Below are 19186 nucleotides of genomic sequence, written 5' to 3'. Positions count from 1 at the left end.
CGCTGTCCCCAGCGCCCCCAGGCCGAAAGACCCCCCCGCCCTCAAAGTCCCCTCGGTCCCCGGAGCCCCCTCGGTGCGCCCAGCCCCCCGCGGCACCCCCGGTTTGCCCACGGGGAGCGGCGGAGCCGGAGCACGGGGGCAGCAGGAAAGGGGAAGGAAGCGGCGCCAGGCCCGGGCCGCGCACGTCACCCCGGCCCCGCCACACCGGGGGGGCCGCACGGCCGCGACCCCACCGCGGACACCGCCCGGGACGCCGGGGTGGCTCCGTGAGCCCGGTACGGAGGGCACGGTCGCTGCACCGAGGGGTGCCAGCAGTGACACCCCCTCAGCCGGGCGGGGACACCCCCGGGGACAGCGACGGGGACAGCGACAGCCCTGCCTGGGGTCACCTCCTGCCGGGGCCTGCGGGGGTTCCCCATCCCCGTGTCCCCCCCGGTGACCCCCTGGAGGATCCTCTGTCCCCGTGTCCCTCCCGGTGGGGCCTCCGGAGCCGCCCCGGTGCCCCCCCGGCCGGCCCCGCATCCCCGTGTCCCCCCTCCCGGTGACTCCCCCACATGCGGCCCACAGAGCCCAGCCCCGGCCCCGCAGCCCCCGCGGGACCCCCGGCCCGGCCCTTCCCTGTTCCCCCACGCCCCCTCCCGGTACCTGCGGGCCGGGCCGGGCCGGGCCGGGCCGGGGCCGCGTCTTTGGGCTCCGCTGGGCCGCGACCGCGCGCCCGCCCGGCGCCCGCCCGCCACAGCGCCCCCTGGCGGCGGGGAGGACTCAGGGACCCGCCGGGGGACACCGCCCCCCGCCCCAAAAACTCAGAACCTCCCAAAATCCCCAGAAACCCCTCCCCAAAATCCTCAGAAAATCCTCAGAACCCCCTCCCAAAATCCCCAGAAACCCCTCCCCAAAATCCTCAGAAAATCCTCAGAATCCCCCCAACAAAATCCTCAGCACCTTCCCCAAAATCCTCAGAACCCCTCCCCAAAATCCTCAGAACCCCCTCCCCAAAATCCTCAGAACCCCTCCCCAAAATCCTCAGAACCCCCTCCCCAAAATCCTCAGAACCCCTCCCCAAAATCACCCACACGCCAGCAGGGGGGGGGATTTAATTAACATAGAATATATTTTAAAAAATAATAATAATAATAAATCACTCTGGCTCCCTCCGGGGGGGGCCCAGGGCCCCCCACGCACGGACGGGCCCCCCAATTTTGGGGAGGGGGGCAGGGGGCAAAGTTACAAGTGCTTTCTACACGTCCCCGGCAGCTGGGTAATTTGGGGAGGGGGGCTTGGGGTACATATTGGGGAGGGGGGAGCGGGATCTCTCCTTAAACATGATGATGATTAGCCGGAAAAATGATAAAATAAAGGCAGAAGCGGCCCCCCCCGAGGGTCTCTACCTACGGGGTTATGTACAGCCCCCCCCGGGGGTGCAGCCCCCTCCCCAAATTTCCCGGGGTTCGGTGCCAGGTGGGCTCTGGGGGTGGGAATTGAGGGGGGGGCGATGAGTGAAACCCCCCAGGATGGTTTGGGGGGGTGCCTGGATTGTCTCCCCCTCCCCAAATTCCCTCACCCTGAGGTGGTCCCGGGGGTTTCCTGGAGAAGAGAACCCGGTGGGAATTTGGAGGGGGGGGCTGGGGGGTGCTGGGGACCCCCCCCAGCCTCGGAAAGAGCAGAAGGAGCCCTTGAGAGCCGTGCCTGGAGCCCCCTCCCCACTTTTCCAGGATTTTCCTGGCATGACAGTGACAGGGTCAATCCCAGGGTGGGAACTGGGGAGGGGGCTTGGCACGGACCCCCCCAGGCTCACTGGGGGCGGTCGCAGCCCTTGACAGCCGCAGTTTGGAGGGTCCGGACGGAGCCCCCCGCCCATTTCTGTGGGGCTGGGTGGGGGGGTCGCAGCTCCCTGCAGCCGGGTTCGGGATCCATTCCTGGGTTCGGGATCCATTCCTGGGTTCGGAATCCGTTCCTGGGTTCGGGATCCGTTCCGGGGTTCGGGATCCGTTCCGGGGTTCGGAATCCGTTCCTGGGTTCGGGATCCGTTCCCGGGTTCGGGATCCGTTCCCGGGTTCGGGATCCGTTCCCGCCTCTCCCGTTGCACTCCCGGTGCTGTCCCGGTGCATTCCCGGTTCTCTCCCGGAGCTGCCCCGGTCCCTCAGCGGGAGCGCAGCGGGCGGCGGCCCCGGGGGGCGGGCACGGCGGGCGGGGCGCGGCCCCGGGGCCGGCCCGGGCTCACTGCAGGCGGTCGGAGCGGAAGGAATCCTCCACGGCGGGGTCGGTGAGCAGCGCGCACGGGTCGCTCAGCATGCTCAGCCCGTCCAGCGTCAGCGGCTCGATGCGCAGCTCCTCCTCCAGCCCCCCCAGCCCCCCCAGCGAGCCCCCCTCCACCTCGAAGCCCGGCACCCCCGCCAGGGCCGTGGCGATCTCCTTGGACAGCCCGGGGGGCGAGTCGCCTGCGGGGAACGGGGGGGGGGGGGGGACACGGGGGTCAGCGGGGACAGACACCCCGGGACAGCGCAGGGACCCCCGGAACAGCACCCCGGGACAGCCCAGAGACCCGCGGGACAGCGCTGAGACCCCCGGGACACCACAGAGACCCCCGGGACACCACTCTGGGACACCCCAGAGACCCCCGGGACAGCCCAGAGACTCCCAGGACAGCCCAGAGATCCCCAGGACAGCCCAGGGACCGCCGGGACACCACCCTGGGACACCCCAGAGACCCCCGGAACAGCACCCTGGGACAGCCCAGAGACCCCCGGGACAGCCCAGAGACCCCCGGGACACCACCCTGGGACAGCCCAGAGACCCCCAGGACAGCCCACCTGTGATACCCCAGGGACCCCCAGGACACCCACCTGTGACACCAGAGACCCCCGGGACACCACCCTGGGACACCCCAGAGACTCCCGGAATAGCACCCTGGGACAGCCCAGAGACTCCCAGGACACCCCAGAGACCCCCAGGACAGCCCAGAGACCCCCGGGACACCACAGAGACCCCTGGGGCATCCCACCTGCGACACCCCAGAGACCCCCGGGACACCCCACCTGTGATACCCCATGGAGCCCCTGTGACACGCCAGAGTCCCCCAGCCCACCCCTTGTGCCACCCAGCCCCCCCAGAGACATCCCCCGAGCCCCAGGACCCCCCGTGCCCCCCACCTGTGAAGATGATGTTGGGGATGGGGCCGTGGCGGCTGCAGTTGCTCAGGTTTGGGCGGCTCAGGCCGGGGGGGTCGTAGCCCCCCTCGCTCGGGGGGTAACCCAGGGCCCCCCCCAAATCCTCGGGGAAGCCTCCGCTGTTCCCGGGGGGGCTCTCCCCGATCCCGAACTGCTCCAGCTGTGGGGAGGGGGGCACACGGGAGGTGAGACCCCCACAGAGGGAGGTGGGAGGTGAGACCCCCCCAGAGGGTGCCCTGTGACCCCACCCAGAGGGTCCCCAGCCCCCATGTCCCCCATGCTGGGTCCCCTGTCCCCATGTCCCTTTTGCCCCGTTGACCCCATATCCACCCCATAAGGACCCTCCTGAAGGGTCCCTGTCCCCATGTCCCCCATGTAGAGGTCCCCTGAGCCCATGTCCACCCCACAAGGAGCCTCCACACAGGTCCCTGTCCCCATGTCCTCCTTGCCCCCCTGACCCCATACAACATTCTCTGACCCCGTGTCCACCCCACAAAGGGGATCCCCATCCCCACGCCCCCTCCGAGGTGTCCCTGTCCCCGTGCCCCACTCACGCTGCCCAGGCCGAAGTCTGCTGCGTGGGGCTGTGCCAGGGGCTGCCCCAGGGGGGTCCCTGTCCCCATGTCCCCTTCCCCATGCCCACATCCCCCCAGAGGTGTCCCCCTGTCCCCGTGCCCCACTCACGCTGCCCAGGCCGAAGTCTGCTGCGTGGGGCTGTGCCAGGGGCTGCCCCAGGGGGGTGCCGGGGGTGTAGGGGGGGTTGTAGGGGCGCGGGGGCGGCGCGGGGCCCCTCGGGGGGGGCTGGGAGCCCAGCAGCAGCCCCGGCTGCCCGTAGGGGTACGGGGGCAGCCGCTGCTCCGCCGGCAGCTTGCTGGTGTCCAGGGGCACGCCCTGCGGAGATAACGGGGAGGGGGCGTCAGCGGGGCCCCCCCCGAGGGTGGGGGGCTCCCCCAGCCCCCCCAGCGCCGGCAGGAGCCGTCCCTGAGAGCCCCGAAACAGCCACGGCTGCAGCCGGAGCCGCTGAGGGGAGGGGGCCTGGAGGGGACGTGGGGGGCCTGGGAGGGACTGGGGGGTCCTGGAAGGGTGGGGGGTCCCTAGAAGGGACACAGGGTCCCCCCCGCTGTCCCTGAGCACAGGGAGGGGCTGTGGGGGTGAGGGGGCCCTGGGGTGTGGGTGAGATGAGGATGGAAACGAGACGAGAAGTGAAGGCAGGAGGAGGGGAGAGGAGAGGAAGAGGAGGATGAGGAGGTTGAGGATAAGCGGGACGAAGAGGAGGGTGAGGAAGAGGAGGTCCAAGATAAGGATAAGGATGGGGAAGAGGAGAAAGAGAAAGAAGAAAAAGAAGAGAAAGAGAAGGAACACAAGGATGAGAAGGAGGATGGGGAAGAGCAGAAACAGAGGGAAAAGGAAGAGAAAGAGAAAGAACACAAGGACGAAAAGAAGGAAGATGGAGAAGAGGACAAGGAGGAAGGAGACAAGGAGGAGGAGAAAGAAGGGGAAAGGAGGAAAAGGACAAAGGTGAGATCCAAGACAAGAACAAGGACGGGGAAGAGAAGAAAGGGAAAGAAGAAAAAGAGAAGGAACACAAGAAGGGTAAGAAGAGGGAGGAGGGGGAAGAGGACGAGGAGAAGGAGACAAGGAGGAGGAGAAGGAAGGGGAAAGGAAGAGGACAAGGAAGGGGAAAGGAGGAAAAGGCTGAGGAAGAGGAAGAGGAGGAGGCCGAGGAAGAGGAGGCGGCGGCGCTGGAGCGGGGGACGACGACGATGCGTACCTGGGTGATGGAGGACAATGTGGGTGACATTGTTGGTGAGAACTGTTTGGGGTGCTGCCGTCTGCAGTCGCCGGCCGCGGGCAGGGACAGGGGGCTGAGCGGGACGCGCCGGCGGGGCGAGGTGGCCGCGAAGGAGCCGCCCAGCCCCGAGGGCAGGCTGGGGTTGCTGGGCGAGGACTGCAGCGGCTGCGGCCGCGGGGACGTGGGCAGAGAGGGGTTGGAGAGCGAGGAGGACAGCGAGGAGGGCAGGGACTGGTTGGACAGGGAGGAGGGGATGGAGGAGCTGCTGTGCGAGGACTGCAGCGAGGGGTTGCTGAGGGAGGCCTGCAGCGAGGGGCCGCGCAGGGAGGCCTGCAGGTTGGGATTGCTCAGGGAGGACTGCAGGGACGGGTTACTCAGGGAGCTCTGCAGAGGTGAGGGGAGTCCTGTGGGGACAAAAACAGAGAGCACCGTTACCCCGGCACGGCCCCAGCCCCGGGACGGCCCGGGGACGGGGATGGAGGGGAACAAAACGATGGGGACGGACACACAGACACAGGGACGGACACACACCCCGGGCAGGAGCGGGAGGGGGCACCGGGGTGGGAGACGGGCTCCTCCCAGACCCCTGTGAGACCCCTGGCACTGTCAGAGCGCAGGGAATGACAGCTGGGCACCCCCCAGGGACCCACAAAACAAATGGATCTTATAGGGCAACAGGGTGGGAAGCTGGGCTCCCCTCAGAGACCCACAACACCATGGGACCCCACAGGGCAACAGGGTGGGAGCTGGGCTCCCCCCACACACCCACAGGACCCCCAAATCCATCCCCACCCCACTCTCAGATTGCTCCATCCCAGACTGGGATCCCTGGAACTGCCACTGCCACCCCAGGACACCTCCTGGAGGGGCTCTGCGTCCCCCCACACCACCCAGGGGTCCCCCTCTCTGTCTGTTGGACACTGGTGGCGCTCCCTGTGTCCCCCAGAGCAGTTCCCAGCCTGGGGACCCTCTCTGGGTGCAGGGGGGGTCCCGGCTCACCTGGGGGGTCGTAGCCCAGCCCGACACCGCCGGCGCTGCCGCTGATGCCCAGGTGGGTCATGGTGGTGGCCAGGTTGGAGGTGCTGCTGCCCCCGCTCAGGGGCGGGTACGGGGCCTCCTCGGGGTCCAGGGGGGTGGGCAGGGGGGATGGGAAGTGCAGCGTGGTCAGGTCGGGCAGGGACCCCCCCGTGTTGAGGGCCGAGGGCATGAGGGGCACGTTGGCAGGTTGATCCGGGGATGGGAATACGCTGGCACAGGGGGGAGAGACACAGGATCAGAACAGGACAGGGGCTCCCCCAGGGCCCCCCAGTGCCCCTTTCCCACCTCCAGCCCCTCCCTGGCATCCCCCTCCCCATGCCAGCCCCTCCCAGCACTCACTGGATTCCCGGCACCTCGCAGGAGCGCGGCCGGGCCGAGGAGGACGAGAGCTGTGGGATCAAAGGGTGGGAGTGAGGCCAGGCCAGACCACAGGGGTGGGGGACACGGGGGGAACACGGGGGGACACCCCCACCCACCTTTCTGGTGTCCCAACCCACCTTCTTGGCGTCCCACGGCTTCAGCGAGTGCTTGTTGTCATCGAAGTTCTCTTCGATGGGAGGCACTTGGAAAAGAAACACTGGGAAGGGCACGGGGGGTCAGTGTGAGGAGGAGGGGACACAGGGGGGGTCACTCAGAGCCCCCCCCAGAACAGAGAAAGAGGGGACACCACACTGGGGACATGGGTTGGTGCCACGCTCACCTTTGCTGTCCGAGTCCCCGTCCAGGAAACCTGTGGGGGAGCATGAGGGTGAGGGGAGCACCGAGGGGAGGGGGCTGCCCTGGGAGCCCCCAGGGGGTGTGGGGGGAGCTTACCAGCTCGGCGGCCGGGGGGGGGGCCCGGCCTGGGAGGGGCCCAGGTAGGAGTCCTGGGGTGTGGGGTTCATCACGCTCGTGTGCAGCGCCGAGTCCGAGTTCGTCCTGGACATGGGGAGAGGGGCTGCATCTGGGCTCTGCCTGGACCCCGACCCACTGACAGACCCCCAACCCACTGACAGCCCCACTGACAGCCCCCCAGCCCAGCCCCAGCCCCCTCCCCACTGGGATCCCTCCCCTGTGTCCCCAGACCGGCTCCGCTCCCGTCCCCTCTGCCACCACCCCTGGTATGGGGGGACAATGGGACCCCCAGGGAACCCCAGGGACCCTTTAGGGGCTGGGGGCACCCAGGGTGTTCCCAGAGAGCTGTTCCCAGGCAGAGGAGGGCAGGGAAGGGCTGGGAAAGGCGGCTGGGACGAGTGACAAAGAGGGACATTGTTCAGCAGTGGGACCCCTCCAGAGGGGGCCCTGACGGGGGGTCAGGGGCCAGCTCCTCCCCAGGGGGGTCCTGGGGCCTCTCTGGGGGTCTCCAGGGCCACCTCCTCTGCAGAAAGGGCCGGAGCCGGGCTTGGGAACAGGGAGAAAATCCATCCATTACCTGTTGAGAGCTGAGGGCAGCCGGAATAAATGTCCTTTCTCCATGGGGAAATTGCTCCAGGGCATGGTCCTGCAGAGGGAGAAAGGGCATCAGGGAATGGGATGGGAATGGGCACCCAGGACCCAGGGTAAGCAGGAATTACCTCCTCCAGGATGGGAATGGGATAGGCACAGGATGGGAAAGGGCACTGGGGACCCAGGGCAATCAGGAATTACCTCCTCCAGGATGGGAATGGGATAGGAATGGGCACTCGGGACCCAGGGCAATCAGGAATTACCTCCTCCAGGATGGGAATGGGATGGGAACAGGATGGGAAAGGGCACTGGGGACCCAGGGCAATCAGGAATTACCTCCTCCAGCTGGGCTCGGGCGGTGGTGACAGGTACGTGGGTCCGTAGGGAGAGCTGTCGATGTGGGGGCACGTTAAGGGTCACACAGAGATCGGGGGGCTCCCAAATGCCCCGGGAAGGGCGGGAGGGCCGGGACGGCGCCGGGGACACGGCACAAAGGATATCTGGCGCACGTAGCGGCGCAGGGGGGACATCATGCGGCGCGGGTCCCGCTGCACGCGCTCCACCAGCCCGTGGTGCCGCGTGCCGCGCGTGGAATCCAGCGGCGACGGGCCCTGAGGGGAGGGGGAACGGCTGAGCCCACCCAGGAGGGGCTCGGGAGCAGCTGCCCCGCCTGGGAGAGGGCGGAGGGACCGGGGAAGGTCCCCGTGTCCCCAGAGAGCCCCTGGAGTCACCTGGAAGTCGGGCACGCCGCTGCCGATCTGGTTGACGTTGGGCAGGGAGCCGCTGTAGAAGGGGCCCCGGCTGTGGGCCAGCCGCAGCTTCTGCGCCTGCAGCTGGGGGGACACGGGTGGGGGACACTCAGCGGGGCGGCCGGCACCCCCTGGGACCCCCGGGCCGCCCTTCCCACACCCCACATTGGATCCGGCCCCTTCCCGCACCCAGAGCGGGATGATGAGGGTCAGGATCCCGAGAGGATCCCGCAATCCCGGAGCAGAGGCTCCCCCTGTCCCAGACAGACCCTGGGGCCAGATCCAGAGGGATTTTCCACCCCATCCACCCAAGGCCACCCCGGAGATTCCAGCACAGAGCAGGACTCAAGGCTGGGGGAAGGAGTCACGGCACAGCACGGCGGGAGATAAGGGGATCCCAGCAAACATCGGAGAGTTAAGGGGATCCCAGAAAACATCAGAGATTTGGGATTCCCAGGAAAGGGAGCGGCCTCACCCCCCTCCAGCAGCAGGGCATGGCCCAATCCCCCCATCCCCTGATCACCCCACTCTGCTCCCGGTGCCCAGGGAAGGAGGAATTCCCTGGGCTGAGCCCACAGGAATCCCCTTTCACTCCGGAGCTGGGGGGCCCTAAACAGATCCATGAGCTGTTGTGCCTCAGTGCCTGGAGAAATCCCAGGGAAATGGAAGCTGAAGCCACAAAACCAGCTGAGAAACGGGAAACACCGAATTCCTGAGCGCAAAACCATGGAAATCCAGATCCAGAGGGAAAAACAAGGAAAACAACCCAAAAACCCCAGGAGATTTAGGCAGCAGCTGGCGGGATTAGCACCCGGAGCTGCGCTGGGGCTTAAGGCCTTGGGATGGAGCAGGGAGCTGTGAGCCAGGATCCCTGGGGGAGCCTGGAACCCGGCATCTGCAGCTCTCAAACACTGGGGAAACTCCAGGAAAAATTCCAGGAAAAACTCCGGGAAAAACTCCGGGAACCACGGAGCAGAGCTGGGGGGGCTGCGGATCCCACGTGGGAATGGATGGGGCAGGGATGAGGGAAGGAATTCCCAGAGGAGCCACCCCAGAGAAGGACCATGGAGTGGATTCCTGGAGAATGATTCCAGAAAGGGATCAGGGAGTGGATTTCTGGAGAAATTATTCCAGGCAGGGATCAGAGAACGGGTTCCCACAGGAATTATTCCAGGCAGGGGTCAGGGAAGGAATTCCGAGAGGAATGATTCCAGGCAGGGATGAGGGATTGGATTCATGATTCCAGGCAGGGATGAGGGAAGGAATTCCCGGAGCACTGATTCCAGGCAGGGCTCAGGGAGGGAGTGGATTCCTGGATTCACGATTCCAGGCAGGGCTCAGCACAGCCCCGCTGCACATTAACCAGCTGTTTGCTCGGCAAACACGGCCCCAAAATCCCTGCGGATGGAGGCACCCGGGGATGCTCCACCCCGCTCCTAAACTGCCCAGGAAGGGACAGCAAGGTCCGGCCCAGCCCCGAACTCTCCAAGGATGTCCCTGTGAACTGTGACAGCGACATCCCAGACTCTGAGTTCCAGCAGATCCAAGCCAAAAATTCCCGGTTTTGGAAGCTCTGCTGGGCATTCTCCGGATTTTCCCCCATCCCCTGGAAGAGCCTCCCCGGATTCCTCACTGCCCATCCTCGCTCCTCCATCCCGCACTCTGGGCTGGGAAGGACCAAATTCCACCAAAGGCCGGGATGGCGGAAATTCCCACAGGTTTCAGGAGGCGATTCCTGAGCAGCTCCACATCTGGAGCATTCCCGGTTTCCCCGACTCCCTCCGAGTTCCCAGCACTCGCCTTTCCCGGAGCTGCCGGGTGGGATTTATCCCAGATATCCCAAATATCCCATCCCTGCCTTTCCCGGCCCCAAACAAACCCAACCTGAGCATCCCCCGAGGGGTCCCGGGCACAGGGACAGAGCCCGGAGCTCCGCGGGGTGGGATCGGAGCCATCAGGGATCCCTTTCCCACCCCAGTTCCGCCGGGATCCACGCGGAACCCCCCTGGACCCCCTCCCCAAAATCCTCGCAGCCCCTCCAACACCCCCAAACCCTTCCGAGCCCTTCCGGACCCTTCTACCCCAACCCAAATCCTTCAGAACACCCCTCGACCCCTCAAACTCCCCCCAACACCTTCGCAGCCTTCTCAGCCCCCTCCCCAAATTCCTCACGGGCCCCCCATCCCCTCAGGACCCCTCCAGCCCCCCCACACCCTCGCCCCCGCGTCCCCTCACGATCCCCCCAAATCACGACCCCCGCCAGCTCCTCAAGACCCCCCTCAGCCCCTCTCGATTCCCTCGGTCCTCTCCCCCTCAGCCCCGGCCCCCCACAGCCCCTCACGGCCCCTCCGCCCCGGCCCCCCCCCCGCCCCGCGGCGCATCCGGCGCGCGGCCCGTCCTCACCCGTGTGGAGCAGATCTCCATCATGACCTCCTCGAAGGCCGCGGTCTCCTCCGCCTGCCGCTGCTTCTGCAGTGCGATCTTCTCGCTGAACTTGCGCGGGTTGGACGCACCGGCGCCGGCCGAGGGTCCCGCGCCGGGCCCGGGCCCGGCCCCCGCGCCCGCCGCCGCCATCTTCCCCGCTCCGCCGCTCCGCCGTCGCCGCCGCGCGCGGCACGCCGGGATCTGTAGTTCAGCGGGTAGAACCAACAGCGGGGTGTGCTATGTGTGTGGACTATAACTCCCAGTGATCTGTGCGTGCGCTGCGCAGGGAGCGCTGGGAAATGGAGGCACAGGGTTACGAGGTACTGGGCGGTGAGGGAGGCTGGGACTACAAATCCCGGAGAGCAGCGCGAGAGCGCCGGGCTGGGAAGGGGCGCGGCCTCTGGAAGGGGCGTGGTCTGCGCTGTGAGGGGAATGGGGCGGACGAGCATGGAGGGGCTCAGAAATGGGGGCGGCTCTGGGAATACAGCGGGGTCACCCCCTCCCCGAGCCTGGGAACTGAGCAGAAACCCCCCAGACCCAAAATTAGGGGGTATCAGACTCCCCTAGCACATATATCCTGGGGGGTGAGCTGGGCACACTGAGACACACACCCCAAATCCCGTCCCACCCTCCCCAGGCACAGGCAGAAATTTGGGATTCAGTTCTTTATTTGCTTCATCCAACGCCCCCAAATCCGGGGGAGTCCGTAAGAGCACTTGTGGTTATTGAGGGGGGGACACTCACCCCCTCCCGGTGTCCTGGGGGGGGTCACAGCACCGATCCCTTGTGCAGACGGGGAAACTGAGGCACAGCGCTGAGAGAGGCACTTTGGCACTTTGGAAAAGGGGAGTGCAGGGTGGGAGCGAGAATGGGGGATCCCAGGTCGGGCTTGAGAAAGAGGACAGGTTAGAGAGGGAAACTGAGGCTGGGAGAGGCACTTTGGCACTTCGGGGTACAGGAATCCCACGGGATCCTCCGAGGCCGGGGCGCAGATCCCGGCGGATCTCATCCCTTGACGAAGAGGACGGCGCTGACCAACGCGAAGCCGGCGAGGATCAGGATCACCTTGGGGATGCGATTCCGCGGCACCCCCAGCTCCTGGGGCAGAATCTCCAGGAAGGTGACGAAGAGGAAGGTGCCGGCCGCCAAGCCCTCCAGCACGGCCCGGCACAGGCGCTGCCTCGGCCCCGCGCCCGCCGCCAGCGCCGTGCCCACCCCGACGCCCAGCGGGGACATGAGGGCCAGCAGCACCAGGCACGAGGCCACGGCGGGCGGGCGCAGGCGGCTCCGCAGCAGCTCCAGCGAGAGGCCGAAGGCCACGGCGCCCTTGTGCAGCAGCAGCGCCAGCAGCACCCGCAGCGCCGCCGCGTCCCCCTCGCGCAGCCCCAGCGCCAGCCCCTCCAGCACCGCGTGCAGCGCCAGCGCCAGCGCCAGCGCCCCGGCCCGCAGCGCCCCGGGGGCACCGGGCACCGCCGAGGCCGCCGGGACACCGGGGCCGGGAGCCGCGGCCTGGATGGAGGAACCGTTGGGCAGCAGCGCCCGCGACTCCTCGGGAGGCTCGGCCAGCTCGCGCTGCGCCAGCGTCGCCTGCTCCAGCACCAGCACCAGGAAAAATCCCATGGCCAGGATGAACTCGGGCAGGGGGAACTGCAGCTGTGGGGAGGGGACGGTGGGGACAGTCAGTGCCAAGGGGGAGGGGACAGTGCCAAGGGGAAGCTGCGGGCAGAGGAGGATCTGTCCGTGCATCATGTGACAGGGAAACTGAGGCACGGACCTGGGAGAGGCACTTTGGAGAAACCAGGGGATATTGTCACCGTTCTGGCTGCTCCGCTGGCATCAGTGTGGCCCTGCTGTCCCTTCTCTGTTGTCCCAGCTGCCCTCCTTCCTCATCCTCAATGTCCTCAGTGCCCCATTCTCACTGTACCCTCTGCAATGCCCGTGCTCTTTGTCCTATTCTCACTGTGCCCCCTTCTGTCCTTGTCCCACTCTCACTGTGCCCCCTTCTGTCCTTGTCCCACTCTCACTGTCCTTCCCTCTGTCCCTGTCCCACTTTCAATGTCCATCTCCACTGTACCCCCTCTGTCCTTGTCCCACCCTCACTGTCCCCCTCCCAGTCCCGGGGACAGAAACACCCCTGGGGACAAGGACACCCGTGGGGACAGTGCCAGCCCCGGGGGTCTCACCGTGACGCGCAGCCCCTCCAGCGCCGCGCCGATGCTGCCCAGGTAGTCGGGCAGGAGGTCCAGCAGGAAGGTGCCCATGAAAACCCCGCCCGAGAAGCAGCTCACCAGGCTGAGCACGGGGCTGCGGGGGTCTGCGGGGGAAATTGGGGGGCTGAGACCCCAACGAGACCCCTCCTCAACCCTGCACCCTGCCAGGCCCCGTGGGGACAGCGCTGAGGTGGGGACAGCGCTGGTCCCAGCCTGTTCCAGCCCCTCGGACACCCCCAGACTCCCCAAGACCCCCCTGAACCCCCCAAACTCCATGAGCCCCCCACTCCCCGAACCCCCGAGACCCCCGAGACCCCCCAGACCCCGCAATTCCCGGTACCGGGGGGCTGTCGGAAGCACCAGAGGGGTGCGAGGCCGCAGGCGAGGGGCAGCAGCAGCAGCAGCACCAGCGACCCCAACTTCACCCCCAGCCCGGGCGGGGGCTGCGAGGCCGCCCCGGGGCTCCAGGCCAGCGAGGCCCCGGTGCCGGCGTCCCCGATGCCGGTGTCCATCGTGCTCCCGGTGCTCAGCGCCCGCAGCCGCCGGGGAAGCTCCGAGCCGCGCTGCGCATCCCCGGGAAGCGGGGCTGGAACGGGACGGGCCGGTCAGAGCCGCCCCCGGTCCCGGTGAATCACCCGGCACCGACCCCCCCCCGCCCGGGGGCCCCGGGACACGGACAGGGCGGCGGGGAGGGACCGGAATGGGAACAAGGACCGGAATGGGAACAAGGACCGGAATGGGAACAAGGACCGGGACCGGAATCGGGCACCGGGATGGGGAACTTGGGACCACAGACCGCGTTAGAGGTCAAGGACCGCGACCGGGGACCACGACCGCGATCGGGATCAAGGACCGGGACTGCGGCCACGATCAAGAACCGGGATTGCGGACCGGGACCGAGCGGGGATCGGGAAATAAGGACCGGGACCGGGAGTCAAGGATCGGCTTTTCCGGGACCGGGATCGGAAACGGGGCCGAGGACAGGAACGGGGGTCGGAACCGAGGACGGAACCGAGGACGGCACCGACGGGACCCCCGCTCCCCCCGCCCCGCACTCACCGCCCGCCGCATCCCAACGGCGTCCCGGGAACTCCGGGGGGCGGCACCGCCGCCAGCCCAGCCAATAGCTGCGCGGAATCCCCGGTACGTCACTGATTGACGCGCGGAGCAGCCAATGGGGAGCGAGCGGAGCCCGCGCGGCCCCGCGGCCCCGGGAGCGCGCACGTGTCCGCTCGGTCGGGCGGGGCGGGGGAATCCTCCGGTTACCGGGGGGATCTCCCCGTTCCTGCACTCCCGGACCCCGTTACCGGGGACATCCCCCGTTCCTCCACCCCAACTCCGTTACCGGGGGGCGCGGGGGGCACCGGCTCCGGTACAGAGCCGCCCCAAGCCCGGTTCCCCCGTTCCCGGTTCCCCCGCGAGACCCTCCGGAGGCAGCCGCACCCCCGGTGCCCCCGGTGCCCCGGTAGGGCGGCCGGAGCCCCGAGCCCCGCGGGGGGAGGGATGATCGCGGCCCTTCCCGGCACGGGGCGGGACTTGGCCGCGTTCCCCGGGATCCCGGAGATCCTGGTGCCCAGCGCCGGCACCGGGCGGAGGCGGCGGCACCACCGGGGACCGGGGGACCCGCAGGGGGTTCATCCCCGGGGCTCGGGGCACGAGGGATCCCCAGGGAACCTCAATGGAGGCACCGGAGCTCCCGGAACCCGACGGGCTCTTCCCGGATCCCGCCTCGCTCCCGGTGCCGGTGCTGGGCTTCCAGATCTTGACGCTCCCGGAGGATGATGTGAGTGGGGGCGGGCAGGATCCCCCCGGGGACACCGGGATGTCGCGTGGGGCCCGTCACGGACCCCGGCCCGGTGTCCCCGCAGGGCAGCGGCACCGAGGAGCTGCTGGGGCTGACGGTGAACCCCGACATCGCCTGCGGGCTCGGCACCGGCCCGGAGCCCCCCCGGCCCGAGGGGCCCCCGCCGGTGCTGCTGGAGGTGGTTTGTGACCTCAGCGCGCCCCTGCACCCCTCGCTGTTCCCCGGCACGCAGCTGGCCCCGCAGCCCGACCCCCGAACCACGGTGAGTGCCTGCACCCCCAGCTCACACCCGGACCCCAGCTCACACCCGGACCCCAGTTCAGCCCCGGACCCCAGTTCAGCCCCGGACCCCCCAGCTCAGTCCCGGACACCCCCAGCTCACACCCGGACCCCCCAGTTCAGTCCCGGACACCCCCAGCTCACACCCGGACCCCCCAGTTCAGTCCCGGACCCCCCAGCTCAGCCCCGGACACCCCAGTTCAGTCCCGGACCCCCCAGCTCAGTCCCGGACCCCCCAGCTCAGTCCCGGACCCCCCAGCTCAGTCCCGGACACCCCAGTTCAGCCCCGGACACCCCAGTTCAGTCCCGGACACCCCAGCTCAGCTCCAGTTCCCCCAGCTTGCCCCAGTTCCCCCAGCTCAGCCCCGGACCCCCCAGCTCAGTCCCGGACCCCCCAGTTCAGTCCCGGACACCCCAGTTCAGTCCCGGACCCTTCCAGTTCAGCCCTGGACCCCCCCAGTTAATTCTCAGACCTTCCCAGTTTGTCCCCAGACCCCCCAGTTCGGTTCCAGATGCCTCAATTCACTCCCAGACCCCCCAGCTCACCCCCAGACCCCCCCAGTTCACTCCCAGACCTTCCCAGTTTGCCCCTGGACCCCCAAGTTTGCCCCCAGACCCCCCAGCTCATCCCCAGACCCCCCAGCTCACCCCGGACCCCCCCCAGCTCACCCCCAGACTCCCCCAGTTCACCCCCAGTTCCACCCTAGACCCTCCCAGTTCTCCCCAGTTCGCCCCCAGACCCCCCTAGCTCACCCCAGTCCCCCCAGTTCAGCCCCATTCCCCCCATTCCCCCATTCCCCCCGTGTCGCGCAGCTCCGGCTGACGGAGGAGGAGCAGCGGCTGCTGGCACAGGAGGGGGTGACCCTGCCCGGGGCGCTGCCCCTCACCCAGGTACGGCCGGGGGGCACACGGGGGGGGCTCGGTGCCACCGGGGAGGGGGGGGACACAGCAGTGACCCCTCGGTGCCCCAGGCCCAGGAGCGGCTCCTGAAAAAGGTGCGGAGAAAGATCCGGAACAAACAATCGGCGCAGGACAGCCGGAGGAGGAAGAAGGAATACCTGGACGAGCTGGAGAGCAGGTGGGGTTATCCCTGCATTCCCGTTATCCCGACATTCCGGTCATCCCGATGTTATCCCGGCGTTCCGGTTATCCCGATGTTATCCCGACATTCCAGTCATCCCGACCCTCTGGTTATCCCGACGTTCCGGTTATCCCGGCGTTCCCGTTGTCCTGACATTCCCGTTATCCCGGAATTCCAATTATCCCGGCATTCCCGTTATCCCGGTGCATCCCTTTCCCCGTTATTGTCCCTCTTTTTGTCCGGGCAGGGCGGCCGCGTGCTCGGCACTGAACCAGGAGCTGCGGAAAAAGGTGCAGGAGCTGGAAACGAGCAACGGGTGAGCACCGGGATGGGGCACCGGGCTGGGCACAGAGCCGGGATGGGGCACCGGGATGGGGCACCGGGATGGGGCACCGGGATGGGCACGGAGCTGACCCCCGTTCCCGCAGGTCTCTCCTGCGGCAGCTCCAGGCGCTGATCAAGGAAACCTCCACCAAGCCCGCTCAGACCGGCACCTGTGTCCTGGTACGGCTCCTCCGGGACCCTCCCGGGACCCTCCCGGTCCCGTTCCGGGCTCACGGCTCCCGTCCCTCCCGCAGATCCTGTTCCTGTCGCTGGGGCTGATCCTGCTGCCCAGCTCCAGCCCGTTCCGCCGGGACGGCAACCGGGACGGCCTCGGGCCCGCCGGAGGTAACGGGAGCACCGGGAGGGGGGCGGGAACAACCTCGGGCCCACCGGAGGTAACGGGAGCACCGGGATGGGAACCGGGACAGCCCCTCCAGCCCCATCGGTGTCCCCGTTCCCGCAGTGATCTCCAGGAACATCCTGATGCGGCGGGAACCGGGAGCGGCCGCGGCATTCCCGTTCCCCCGGTGGATGTCGGGGCCAGAGCCGGGACCGGGAGCAGAGGACGGAGGCGGGGAGGGGCCTGGGGATGGAATTCCCGCCCCCCGGAGGGAGCCGGGCACCAATTCCTCCAGGCAGGACGTGGGGACAGGAGGGACACGGGGACACGGGGATGAGATGTGACGGGGGAACGTTCCGGAATAAACCTGAACTGTGTTTCCACCCCGTGGAATATCGGGGGGACCCCCAAAGGCCAAACGTGCTCCAGCCACAGGAATTGGGATTTATTCCACATTCCACCCCCCTGGGGACCCTCAGCCCTGAAATAAATGGGGATCCCCCCAAGAAAACAACCACAGCCTCGCTCCAGGAACCGTGACCAGGATTTATTCCACATCCCTCTCCTGGAGGACGATCCCAGAGCAGATCCCGGTGCTGGGGGGCACGGCGATCCCCCCCAAAAGGACGAACCCGGGGATTTATTCCACACCCGCTCCGGGGGATGCCCCGGGTGCTCCCCGAGGCGGATCCCAGCAGGACTCCGGGTCCGGGCAGCAAAGCCGGGGCCGCCTCTCCTCCCAGCGCTCCGGGCTGGCGGAATTCCCGGCTCCGAGCCCTCGGGAGCCTCCGGCTAAATGGACTCGATCTGCTTGCGGACCTTCTCGAGCGCCCGCCGGTCCAGCACGCGCTGCCGCAGGACCACGAGCGCCGCCGCCGCCGCCGCCACGCCCAGAGCGGAGCCCACGAAGCGCCAGAAGCGCTGAGCCTCCAGCGCGGCCGAGCGGCAGCTGCGGCACGGCCCGGGGCAACGAGGGATGGATGGATGAATGCCACCCCTGGGAATTCCCGGCCCCCATGCAATTCCCAGCCTCAATCCCATAGAAATTCCCAGCCGCGATTCTCCTGGAATTCCGAGCCTCGATCCCCCAGGAGTTCCCAGCTCAAATCCCCTGGGAACTCCCACTCCCCTGGAATTCCCAGCCCCAATCGCCTGGAATTCCCAGCCCCAATCTCACAGGAATTCCCGGCCCTGAGAGAATTCCCAGCCCGTATCCCCCGTTATTTCCCAGCCCAAATCCCAGGATCTCCCGGCCCCAATCTCCCATTAATTCCCAGCCACGATCCCGAGATCTCCCAGCCCCAATCCCGGGATCTCCCGGCCCCAATCCCCCGTTAATTCCCGGCCCCAATCCCCCGTTAATTCCCAGCCCCAATCCCCCGTTAATTCCCAACCCTATCCCTTTAATTCCCAGCCCCGATCCCCCGTTAATTCCCAGCCCCGATCCTGTTAATTCCCAACCCGATCCTGTTAATTCCCAGCTCCGTTCCCATTAATTCCCAGCCCCGATCCCGTTAATTCCCAGCCCCAATCCCATTAATTCCCAACCCTATCCCTTTAATTCCCAGCCCCGATCCCGTTAATTCCCAGCTCCGTTCCCGTAAATTCCCAGCTCCGTTCCCATTAATTCCCAACCCTATCCCTTTAATTCCCGAACTCTATCCCGTTAATTCCCAGCCCCGATCCCGTTAATTCCCGGCCCCACCTCTTGTACTCATCCCGGTGGGACGAGGCGCAGTTGATTTTCTCGATGAAGCCGGTGGGGCCGCACGCCGGGATCGTTTTCTGCCAACGGGAGCACGGAGGGCTCGGTCACGGGGAGACCCCCGGGATAACGGGGGGACCCCGAGCCCGGGGAGCCGCACTCACCATCTCGAAGCCGGAGCACCGCGTGCACTCCTGGGCAACCACGAACTGCTCCACTCGCCAGCACGGCGTGGCCACCGCGGGGCTCGCTGCGGGGCGGGGGGATCGCGTTACCGGGGAACCGGCGGGGAGCGCCCCGGTACCGGACAGAGCCCCGGGGCCGGACCGAGACCCCGCGACCGGAGAGACCCCTCCGTCTCCAGCCTCACAGCCCCGGATCTATCCCGGTCTGAGCCCCCAGAACCTGTCCGAGCCCCCGGGATCCCGTTCCGGGCCCCCCGGTCCGAGCCCCCACATTCCAGTCCGAGCCCCCACATCCCGGTCCGAATCCCCGGGACCAGACCGAGCCCCCGGGACCGTCCCAAACGCCGGCCCTGCCCTGCTCACCGGGCCGCTCCTCGCTCGCTGCCGCCGCCGACGCCGCCGAGCTGTGGGCACAGAGGAGCTGCCGTGAGGGCCCCGCACCGGGCCCGTTCCTTCCACCCCCCGGTTTCCCCCGGTCCCCGCTCACCGCAGCCCGCTCAGCACCGCCAGCAGCACCGCGAGGCCGCCGGGCCCCATCGGGGCGGCGGGATCCGCGGCAAAGCCCCAGGAATCCCCGCGATCCTCCGGGAACTACCGGGCCCGGCCCCGCCGCGACGGCGGCGCCGCCATGTTGGAACTGCCGGGGGTGCCGGGAGGGGAAGG

At 67.7% G+C, this 19186-nt stretch overlaps 4 protein-coding genes across 4 annotated transcripts; 1 reads left to right on the top strand and 3 right to left on the bottom strand.

Annotated features, from left to right (window-relative positions):
- Positions 1-1229: 1229 nt before the first annotated feature.
- CRTC2 (CREB regulated transcription coactivator 2) lies at positions 1230-10761 on the bottom strand. Its single transcript, XM_058821801.1, is given in 13 exon segments — positions 1230-2438; positions 3150-3327; positions 3852-4058; positions 4939-5363; positions 5959-6206; positions 6337-6386; positions 6495-6559; positions 6698-6915; positions 7409-7477; positions 7759-7820; positions 7923-8033; positions 8154-8255; positions 10575-10761. Coding segments are annotated over 13 exon segments (2127 nt in total). The 5' UTR covers positions 10746-10761; the 3' UTR covers positions 1230-2217.
- A 493-nt stretch (positions 10762-11254) lies between these two features.
- Positions 11255-14084, bottom strand: SLC39A1 (solute carrier family 39 member 1). The gene is made up of 4 exons (XM_058821808.1): positions 13865-14084; positions 13146-13391; positions 12779-12909; positions 11255-12248 (listed from the first exon to the last, which is right to left on the bottom strand). The coding sequence occupies exons 2-4, from the start codon at positions 13315-13317 to the stop codon at positions 11601-11603; spliced, it is 951 nt and encodes a 316-aa protein (XP_058677791.1). The 5' UTR covers positions 13318-13391; positions 13865-14084; the 3' UTR covers positions 11255-11600.
- Positions 14085-14483: 399 nt separating this feature from the next.
- Positions 14484-16977, top strand: CREB3L4 (cAMP responsive element binding protein 3 like 4). The gene is made up of 8 exons (XM_058821809.1): positions 14484-14588; positions 14674-14852; positions 15656-15779; positions 15860-15966; positions 16217-16285; positions 16398-16473; positions 16548-16638; positions 16757-16977. Exons 1-8 carry the CDS (start codon positions 14484-14486, stop codon positions 16975-16977), a joined length of 972 nt encoding a protein of 323 aa, XP_058677792.1.
- A 188-nt stretch (positions 16978-17165) lies between these two features.
- JTB (jumping translocation breakpoint) lies at positions 17166-19182 on the bottom strand. Its single transcript, XM_058821848.1, has 5 exons — positions 19011-19182; positions 18887-18927; positions 18503-18588; positions 18339-18418; positions 17166-17582 (listed from the first exon to the last, which is right to left on the bottom strand). The coding sequence occupies exons 1-5, from the start codon at positions 19058-19060 to the stop codon at positions 17426-17428; spliced, it is 414 nt and encodes a 137-aa protein (XP_058677831.1). The 5' UTR covers positions 19061-19182; the 3' UTR covers positions 17166-17425.
- Between the last annotated feature and the right edge of the window lie 4 nt (positions 19183-19186).

Source organism: Ammospiza caudacuta, chromosome 30, assembly GCF_027887145.1.
Source record: "Ammospiza caudacuta isolate bAmmCau1 chromosome 30, bAmmCau1.pri, whole genome shotgun sequence".
Classification (NCBI taxonomy): Eukaryota; Metazoa; Chordata; class Aves; order Passeriformes; family Passerellidae; genus Ammospiza; species Ammospiza caudacuta.
This window is presented reverse-complemented; position numbering and strand designations above follow the sequence as displayed.

Excerpts from the sequence above, each read along its gene's own strand:
- SLC39A1 (XM_058821808.1), bottom strand. The coding sequence starts at position 13,317 with ATGGACACCGGCATCGGGGACGCCGGCACCGGGGCCTCGCTGGCCTGG. Across the intron at positions 12,910-13,145 it reads GTGCTTCCGACAGCCCCCCG|ACCCCCGCAGCCCCGTGCTC; the intron begins GTACCGGGAATT and ends TTTCCCCCGCAG. Across the intron at positions 12,249-12,778 it reads TGGAGGGGCTGCGCGTCACG|CTGCAGTTCCCCCTGCCCGA; the intron begins GTGAGACCCCCG and ends CCCTCCCCACAG.
- CREB3L4 (XM_058821809.1), top strand. The coding sequence starts at position 14,484 with ATGGAGGCACCGGAGCTCCCGGAACCCGACGGGCTCTTCCCGGATCCC. Across the intron at positions 14,853-15,655 it reads GGCACGCAGCTGGCCCCGCA|TTCAGCCCCATTCCCCCCAT; the intron begins GCCCGACCCCCG and ends CAGTCCCCCCAG. Across the intron at positions 16,639-16,756 it reads CGGCCTCGGGCCCGCCGGAG|TGATCTCCAGGAACATCCTG; the intron begins GTAACGGGAGCA and ends CCGTTCCCGCAG.
- JTB (XM_058821848.1), bottom strand. The coding sequence starts at position 19,060 with ATGGGGCCCGGCGGCCTCGCGGTGCTGCTGGCGGTGCTGAGCGGGCTG. Across the intron at positions 18,589-18,886 it reads AGCGAGCGAGGAGCGGCCCG|CGAGCCCCGCGGTGGCCACG; the intron begins GTGAGCAGGGCA and ends CCCGCCCCGCAG. Across the intron at positions 18,419-18,502 it reads GGTGCTCCGGCTTCGAGATG|AAAACGATCCCGGCGTGCGG; the intron begins GTGAGTGCGGCT and ends TCCCGTTGGCAG.